At 47.1% G+C, this 9,733-nt stretch overlaps 1 protein-coding gene across 1 annotated transcript; it reads right to left on the reverse strand.

Moving 5' to 3' along the window:
- Positions 1-306: 306 nt before the first annotated feature.
- Positions 307-5,133, reverse strand: SOX4 (SRY-box transcription factor 4). Its single transcript, XM_035294784.3, has one exon. The coding sequence runs from the start codon at positions 4,374-4,376 to the stop codon at positions 2,958-2,960; it is 1,419 nt and encodes a 472-aa protein (XP_035150675.1). The 5' UTR covers positions 4,377-5,133; the 3' UTR covers positions 307-2,957.
- Positions 5,134-9,733: the final 4,600 nt, after the last annotated feature.

Raw genomic sequence — 9,733 nt, forward strand, 5'->3', positions numbered from 1 at the left:
CCTCTATCCACGTTGCCCCTCCCCCTTTTTCAGATTCCAAGACAAAGGGCGTTTTAAAATATGGTAAACTCAGAAAATTCCTAGAAAGCGTGTGTAGAGTGGACACATATTCATCTGATGCCATCATTTCAGGGTCAGGAGAAATCTGGCCAAGAGACATTTAATATTCCTCAATAAGGTGGCATTTGACAAGCCTCCTCTGAGAACTTATTTTTTTCAAAGCTAAGGCACATTGCGTAGTGTCTAGATAGCGTAGGGCCACCTTCCAATCTTAGGCACTGAGCATAATAACGACAAAAGTCAAGATTTAGGGTTCAGTTCCAGCTGATTTTATTTCCTTCTCAAAAAAAGTTATTTACAGAAGGTATATATCAACAATCTGACAGGCAGTGAACTTGACATGATTAGCTGGCATGATTTTTTCTTTTTTTCCCCCAAACATTGTTTTTGTGGCCTTGAATTTTAAGACAAATATTCTACACGGCATATTGCACAGGATGGATGGCAAAAAAAAGTTGAAAAACAAAAACCCTTAACGGAACTGCCTTAAAAAGGCAGACGTCCTAGTGCCTGTCATGTTATATTAAACATACATACACACAATCTTTTTGCTTATTATAATACAGACTTAAATGTACAAAGATGTTTTCCACTTTTTTCAATCTTTAAACACAACAGCTATAAACCTGAACACATATGCTATCATCATGCCATAAGACTAAAACAATTATATTTAGCGACAAGTAGAAAGGATTAAATAGTCAAATACAAGAATGAAAAACGCAGTACATAGTGTCGCGAACTCAAATCGGCATTTAGATAGATCCAGTGGTTTAAACGGCACGTTTTTGCTTATAAAAAAAGTGCAAAAAAGATGTGGTTTACAAGTTAAAGCTACAGAATCCCTTTTTGCTGAAAATGCCCCAGTTTTAAAGCCTCTGGACAGAACAGTATTTCCTCTGAAACTTTTTCTTAAAAGCTTACAGTGTTTGGCTACTTCTCCCCTTTTTACAAGACGGGGGTCGAAGGGTGAACACTGGTGGCAGGTTAAGGGATACTGTCACTTTAAGAAGCCTGCAGATTGAAGTGTAAACATGGAGAAATTAGGGGCTGATTTTTTAAACTGTGAGATATTAACCAGCCGCCCTGTTATAAAATCAGGAAATCCAAACAGCGATTTACACCGATTAACACCCCCTTTATATATTTTTTACAAAAATACACTGAGAAAATAATCAAACGTTTTCATCTCTCTTGTCTTTTTTGTTTTTTAAAAGTGTCAAAAGTCTACATTTAAATATAAAAAATTAAAAGTTAAAACTCTAGCCCTTCAGTGAAGGAGACGTAAAATGGCGTGGGTAACAACAACTACCAAAAAACCGAAAATACAAAAAAAAAAAAAAAAAAAAAAAGAAAGAAAGAAAAAGGAAAAGGAAGGAAGGAAGAAAGGAAGGAAGTAAAAAGAAAGGAAAGCAAAAAAGGGACAGAAGAAAAAATGTTTGGCCAGTATAAATACGTCCACATATAAAATGGCATCTGATTACATTTACAAGGAAAAAGAAATACGAGGATGGAGCATCGGTGAAGGAAAAAAAGTCTTCTCATTTACACCTATAAGGAATAAACACACACACTGAGAAAAAATTTGGTCCTGAATTGTTTTTTTAAAGTCCAGCACAGATTTGAGTTGCGTTTGAATCCTTTAAAGAGTTAAGAATGAAAAAAAGCTGGTGATAATTTCGTTGTAGGAATCAAACATAGCGCCATCTATCTGCTTTTTATATTATCCTACACTATTTTAAAAACTGCTCAACAGTCTTATACAGAAATCTTTAAAAGATAGACAGGATAACATGCTATATTAACCCCACCAGTGAAATAATCCAACACCATCACGATTCCGATTAAGAGAAGAAAAAACCCTTTTTTTTCTTTTTTCTTTTTTTTTTTTTTCCGAAACCACTAGCCCTCCACTGACTGCCCCGGTACCACATCAAACAGTCTCCTCTGCTCCACGCCTCCGGGGTCTGGGAAGTCTCACCTCACTGATTCCACGTAGAAAGAAGGCGGAGGCCCAGCAGCCACCGCCGCCTGCTTCCCAACGTGCAAATCCATTTCAGTTTGACCGTGAACCCCCTTCCAGTTCGTGTCCTTCTCCGCGTCCCCGCCCCTGCCCCCGCTGCTGCGCTTCCAACGGGGTTCTCGGGTCATTTCCTAGCGCCGGTCACTGGCTGGCCTCCTCCCCTCCACATCTCCTCCTCCGGCTGCAGAGGGGGAAGGGGGGAAAGAGAGAGAGAGAAAAAAAGCCCCAAACGGGAATTCGCCTGCGTGGAGTCTCTCAGTCCCGGCGCTGCCCTAAAACATCAGCCATCGGCCAAATTCGTCACCCCGGAGCCTTCCATCTTCATCCGGCATTTTTTAAAACGGTGGGGAGGGGGCGCGCTGGTTTCTCCCCCTCCTTTCTTGACCAAGAAACAAAATAAAACAAAACCAAGGTGGTGATGCGGGAAAAGGGGACATTCCTTCAGTCACTAGAAAACTAACTCGGCTTCTTGCTGGGGGCGCAGACAAGTCCGGAAGCTCGTTGGAAGGGGAGGGGGTCTCTTCAAGCAAAGGGGAGGAAACTCGAAGTCGCTTTTTTTTTTTTTTTTTCCATCAACAACAACATCAATAACAGCAATCACAGGTGGCCCCTGTCTACCCTCCGCCTCCCCCGCGTCCCTCCGGCTGGGCAGGGTCGGTCCCGGGCCCGGGAAGGTGGGGGATGGGAGCGCGGGTCCAAAACGCCGCCGCGCTCCTCTCCGACGACGGGGAGGCGGCAGAAGCCAGCCCTGCTCACTTTTTTTTCTTTTCCTTTTTTTTCCCTTTTCTCTTTCAACTCTTCGTCTGTCCTTTTCTTTTTTCTTTTTTTCTCCTCTCCGATCCCCCGGCCCTCCTCCTCCCTGCCCGCGCGCCCGTCAGTAGGTGAACACCAGGTTGGAGATGCTGGACTCCAGCCAGTCTCCCGAGATCATCTCGCTCACCTCGGGCGTGCAGTAGTCCGGGAACTCGAAGTGCGAGCCGGAGCCGGGCTCGAAGTTAAAATCCAGGTCCCGGTCCAGCGCCGACGACGAGCTGAAGCTGCCCAGGGACATGCTCTCAAAGTTTGAGCTGGGGTTCAGGTCGAGCAGGTCGTCTTCGAACTCGTCGTCGGACGACGAGGAGCCCGAGGAGGAGGCCGACGACGAGTGGGACGAGGCCGAGGACGACGCGTGCGAGGGCGCGCTGGACGGGGCGGGCGAGGCGGCGCGCAGGCTGGCGTAGCCGCGGTGGTCGGAGGGCGAGCGGCCGGCGGCGGGGGACGAGGCGGCGCTGCTGCGGCCGCTCAGGCTCGGCGCGTCGGGCGAGCAGCCCGCGCCCCCCTCCTCGTACAGGCCCAGGGGGTCGCTGGGGTCGGCGCCCGCGCCCACGCCGCCCACGGGCGACGCCGCCGCCGCGCCCAGGCCGCCGAACAGGTAGACGCGCTTCACCTTCTTCTCCGCCAGGTGCTTGCCCGGGGCCGCCAGCGCGGCGGAGGCCGAGGCCGCCGAGGAGGCCGAGGCGCTGGGAGTCCGCGCCTTGTACAGCGAGTGGTGGTCGGCGGCGGCCGCGGAGCCCAGGGGCAGCAGGGCGGCGGCCCCCGCCTGGTCCGCGGCGAAGGCGGCGTTCGCTGCTGCTTTCCCGCCGCCGCCGCCCGCCAGGATGAGCTTGGCGTGCGGTTTGCTGACCCCGCCGCCCGCGCCGCCAGCCGCTTTGGAGCCACAGCTCTTCTTCTGCGCGGGTTTGGAGGTGGCGCCGCCGCCGCTCGCACCGCCGCCTCCTCCCCCCGCGTGGCCGCTCCCGCCGCCGCCGCCGCCCCCGTGACCGCCCCCGCCGCTGCCACCGACCTTGTCTCCCTTGTCCCCCGGCTTGGAGGCGGCGGCGGCCGCGGAGCCGGAGTTGGCGTTGCCGGACTTCACCTTCTTCCTGGGCCGGTACTTGTAGTCGGGGTAGTCAGCCATGTGCTTGAGGCGCAGCCGCTCCGCCTCTCGGATGAAAGGGATCTTGTCGCTGTCTTTGAGCAGCTTCCAGCGTTTGCCCAGCCGCTTGGAGATCTCGGCGTTGTGCATGTCGGGCGACTGCTCCATGATCTTGCGCCGCTCGATCTGCGACCACACCATGAAGGCGTTCATGGGCCGCTTGATGTGGCCGCTCGGGGTCTTGCACCAGCTCGGGTCGTCGGCCTTGCCGCCCGTGGACGCGGTGGAGCCGGGCGTGGGGGAGGAGGCGATGCCCAGCTCCAGGCCGGCGCCCGAGTCCGAGCTCTCGCCGGCCAGCAGCGCTTCCGTGTTCTCGGCATTGTTGGTTTGCTGCACCATGGCCCCGGCTCCGCGGGCGCCCACGCGCGCTCACACCCTCGCAGCGGCCGCGGCGCGACCGCCGGGCCTTCCCGGCTCCCCGGGCCAAGCACACGCCGAGCGGCGGCCGAACCAGCCCCTCAGCTCCTCGCAGGGGCGGAGGAGCGCAGGAGAGAAAAGTCCCCGAAGGATGCGGGGAAGGAGTTCTCCGCCTCTCGCAGAGGAGTTATAGTTCCCAGGCTGGAGAGTCTCTCTCACCGCGCTGCAGTTTGCTGTCTCGGCTGAGTCTGGAGACCGTGCCCAAGTAGAGGAGTTTCTCGAATGCTGGTTGCTGAAGCTTCCAATGCAAGTTTCTCGCGGCCTCCCAGGCAAGTCGTGTGTTTGTGTGTGTGTGTGTGTGTGTGTTTGCCCCTGAAGCAGCTGATTCCAGTTCACGAGCGCTCTCGGTAGCTCAGGAAAGCGACATAGTCTCTACCACTTAGTCCCTCTCCTACCATGCAAAGCAAAAAAGACTCTGGCTCCAGGACTCTCTGTGGGCGGAATCGGCGCTAAGGAGTTTGTGCAATTATTTTGTTGCAAGGTAGGAAGCCAAAAAGCCTGCATGCGACAGACTGGCATGAATAAATGTATGTTTCCCCCTCCCTTCTGCAAGAAGGGAGCTGGTAATGGTAAGAGTTGCTCCAGTGCAGACTCTTAAAGAGCGTGCAAGAACTAGAGACCCGAGAGCGAGACAGGCCTCTTCCTCTCACACACGGTTTCTCTTGCTGCAGCTTAGAGCAGACCCCAATTCCGCCTCGCGCCTCTTTATCCTTTCACAGTCTCGGCTGCAGCCAATCAGCCGCTGTAACCAACGCTTCCTCATGCCAAGCCCCTCCCCCGGGCTTCCCATTGGCTTGGAACCCGATGCAATAATAATCTCCGCGTGCAATGAGAAGCTCCAAATCTGACCTCATTCCAATTTACAGAGCAAACTTTTTAAAAGGGCTAGAAGTACAGCTGAGATTTCTGCTGCCTCTTTTTTCCTTTTGCTGTGTGTGTGTGTGCGTGCGCGCACCAGTGCGCGCGCGTGTGTGTGTGTTTAGTGTGTGAAAGGGATGTTAATGCATGAAATTATTAAGGGGAGAGACGGAAATGTATTCTAACCATTATGTTAGATAACAAGGGGCTTGGAAGGGGGCGGGGTAAGGGTGAAATACTGTAAATGGAAGCTTTCTGCTTAAAAGCCAAGTGATTATTTTTATTAGTTCTTTTCAGCATTGGAATAAAGAATCAGCCTCTCTGCAAAATCTGTTCCCCGGCTCTTTCTTAAAGCCAAAGCTGTAAAGGGGACGAGAAATCCACAACAATAAATCAATAGATATTGAAAACCATTAGGAAAGTGGCACCTAGACACCTGTCATCACAATTATTTTAACAACTCTAGGTACAGCACAGATGTTGATGTATTGTGTAAATCCCTTCAGAACCGTTTTTGTGCTGTTTGTTGAAGGAAGGGAAGAGGACTCTGCAATAATTGCTTACTCTCTTAACTGAACAAGGGTCAACTATGGTTATTTAATGATTTAAACTCCCTGTAAATCCTGGATAGCCCAAACAGAGGAGCTTTCCCTTGAAACACATTAGGCTCCATAATTACCTCAGTGGGCAAATTTCCAGGGTTGTGTATAGGATGATAATGGCACGTGTAAAGGATGGAAATTGGTTTTACTTTCTAAATATTTATTTTCCATGTCTTCAGAATTAAAGATTGCTTCACTGGCTATCCCTCTCCTCCCAAAGCCATCTTCCTCCTTTCTTTCTTATATGTTTCATCCTATGTATTTTTTACTTGAATCGAAGGGAACAGAAAAACCAAGGTAAAGAGAAACCGTAGTAGAAGGAGGTGATAACTGATGGCAGAAGAAAGTGGGGTCTTGGGATTCATAGTAGACCTGGCTGCTAATCCCTCTTACTGGTTTTGTAACTATGGGGATGCGACCAAATCTCAGTTTTCCTCATCTGTTGTATGGGAGCACTAGGAGCTACACTATATGGAGGCTTGTTGTAAGGGTTCAATGAATTTGTGACTGTGAAGCACCTGATGTATTGTAAGCCCTCAATGAATACTAATATCTTTTTTTGTAATTCAGATGCCAGTAAAAGGCACCTAGTAAAAGCTGCATGTTGTTCAAGAGACTAGAACAGAAAGGCCACTGATGTAAAAATAAAAAAGTAATCACAGGTCGGGGTGGCTCACACCTGTAATCCCAGCACTTTGGGAGGCTAAGGTGGGTGGAGCACTTGAGGTTAGGAGTTCAAGACCAGCCTGGTCAACATGGTGAAACCCCATCTCTATTAAAAATACAAAAATAAAAAAATTAGCTGGGCATGGATGCACGTGCCTGTAATTCCAGCTACTCCAGAGGCCGAGGCAGGAGAATCTCTGGAACCCTGGAGATTGCAATGATCCGCTGCACCCCAGTGTGGGTGATAGAGATTTTAAAAAAAGGTAATTACAGATCACTGATGATAATCATACAAGGACAACAGTGGCAACCCTGCAATTCCATTGATTTTAAAAGAAAGGAACTTCATGAAGAATACTACGAAGAAGGCCGGGCGCGGTGGCTCACACCTGTAATCCCAGCGCTTTGGGGGGCCGAGGTAGGCGGATCATGAGGTCAGGAGTTTGAGACCATCCTGGCCAACATGGTGAAACCCTATCTCTACTAAAAATACAAAAATTAGCCGAGTGTGGTGGCACGTGCCTGTAATCCCAGCTACTCAGGAGGCTGAGGCAGGGGAATTGCTTAAACCCAGGAGGCAGAAGTTGCAGTGAGCCAAGTTCCCAGCACTGTACTCCAGCCTGGGTGACACAGTGAGACTGTCTCAGAAAAAAAAAAAAAAAAAAAAAAAAATACTATGAAGAATGTGGCAAAGAAAGCATGTCTAGGTATTCAAAATACACGTAAATTTGGCCACAGAAATTACTTGTTTTCCAATGTCTGAAAATTAGAATTATAGTAAAAATCAGCTTTCCTTAACACTGTAGTAGGAAACTAATATTCTTCAGGTCAACCATGTGTGGTTAGGTAAGGCCAATCCAAAATGATTAAGTCAGCTTTTGATTCAGATTAAACTAGTGCTGGGTAGTAAATTTCTATTTATCTTGTCACACTTTTAAAGTATGTAGGCTGGCAATGGGCCCAGGTTGTCAGAATTCGAATTTTCCTGGAGAGAACACCCTAAGTAGCCATCTAATTGGATCTGGAAGAATCAACCACAAGCAAAATTGTTTTTGTGGGTAAAAGCAAATAATTTTTTACTATTAGCTATTCGTATTATATATTTTTTTAAAGAAGGAGAAACAAATCTTAAAAAAAAAGGAAAAAAACCACAGGCACCTTTTCTGCATACCGATATTGCTGTGTTATATGCTCCATGTTCTCTGCCGTGCACAGAAGCACATCCCTAAATGTTACCAATCTGACAAAAAATTATTTTGAGGGCTCTATCTATAAAATCAATATTTTCACTAGGATTAAAAAATGTATTTTGGGATTTGTACTAATGATTTGAGGATGTAGTTAGTTTGATAATTCAGTCAAGTTGAGTATCAATATTATTGATTATATTTCTAAGTCATTTATGCTTCCATCATCCAATATGATGGGGGAAGAGAAGAAGTTAATCAAGCAGTCATACGTGTTTCTGCTTGAAGCGCACAGATTTTTTAAAGGGTGTATTAAAACATAGCCACTGGTCTCATTCCTTTGTTACGTATATTTTCTGTATTTCAACAAATTCAACAAATTTTAAGACACTCCATTATATTACATCCCACCAAGGAAGAAAAGCTGCCAATGTAATGGTGATGTTCCCCCAGATGTAAGATGTCTCCTTACTTCAGGAGAGCAGAAATGAAGAGAGAAATTTCCTCTTAGACTTGGTTAAATACGGTATCAGTAACTTCCATTGACTTTATAAGATGATTACTGTATATATATTTCTATGTTACAGTAGTGCTTAGACCTCTGAAGTAGATCTGTTCTAATGGGTTGGTTCTCTTAGAATTTAAGAAAACATGCCACAGATGTCCTTTTATGAAAGTCTTCTTTATTAGTATGTGCACACTGCAATGTATTGGACCTCTCGATACCAAATCATGAGAAAAGATTTCTGCCTTCTGATTCCCTTACTTCATATGCTCTGTAATCAGTTCTCCATTACTGACATTTTTTCCCCAATACCAGATATTTGGTGGCCCCGACTAAATCAGTACTCAGTGTTCCCTCTGCTGGCTTCGCAGTACATGAAGTCATTCTTAATGCTACTCTTTTAGCTGCATTAAGAGAAAGCCAAGATAATTTTGCAAGGAAAAAAAAATCCTGGTTTAGAATAATAAACTGTCTTTATTAGCAATGATGTTAGAGATTCACATTTTGAATTATTTTATTTTATTACCTTAAATAATAGAATTCCATTTGAGATGTAAGTGTAATATCTGCTAATGCATTTCTTCTGCTCTCACACACCTACACAACATAACATCTCACTTCCATACAACGGTATGGAGCATAGATAAAATGAGATTCTATCCCACTGCTTGATATATTCCTCTGGTGTGGAGGGAGGGACCTGAATGGAAATTAGTTTAACAAATCTGGATTTGCACTGATTTGCAAGATTTTGCCTTGCCTTGGTTATAGAAACCATGATTGTAGGAGCTAGTCAGGCCTGACAAATATTCAGTTCAAATAAAACAAAGGAAGAAAACCCGTATAGTTGTTACTTTAGCTGACAAGGAAGAAGCCCTGGGAAATCTGATGTCATTGGCCTTTGTCAACTGAAAGGCGCCAGTTTTTTTGGTTCCACACTTCATGGAAAAGAAGCCTCCCTACGAGGCTGATTTACTTCTCGGTCAAGTAGACAAATAGAACTTGCCCTTCATCCTTCTGGGCTGATGAAATTGGATTGTAACTGGGCTCAGCGCAGAATGGGGGTGGGGCGGGGAGTGGGGGGCGTGCACTGAAAAATAACATGGAAATAATTCATATTTGCAAAATATCAAAACAGGATTCTGGGGTAAAAGAAACCTAGGATTTATTTATACCCCTAGAATAAGCTAAGAATTAAGAAAGCTGCATTTCTAACCATTCCTCTCATAACCAGTGACTAGCACACAGTAGGCTTAAGCTGTTCACACCAGTGCCAACTCATTATTCCTTTCCTCTCGATTTTCTCATGAAAACAAGCAGAATACGAATGTTTGCAGGGCCACGTAGATTGCAAGCATGAATACAGGCTTCGAGCGAGGAAGAGGCCTGGCACCCCGGGGAGAGAGCCCGGGTTTGTCTGCAGCCAGCCGGCTCCCAATCTGGGAGAAGCAGCCGCCAGAT

The sequence above is a fragment of the Callithrix jacchus genome, chromosome 4, assembly GCF_049354715.1.
Source record: "Callithrix jacchus isolate 240 chromosome 4, calJac240_pri, whole genome shotgun sequence".
Lineage (NCBI taxonomy): Eukaryota > Metazoa > Chordata > Mammalia > Primates > Cebidae > Callithrix > Callithrix jacchus.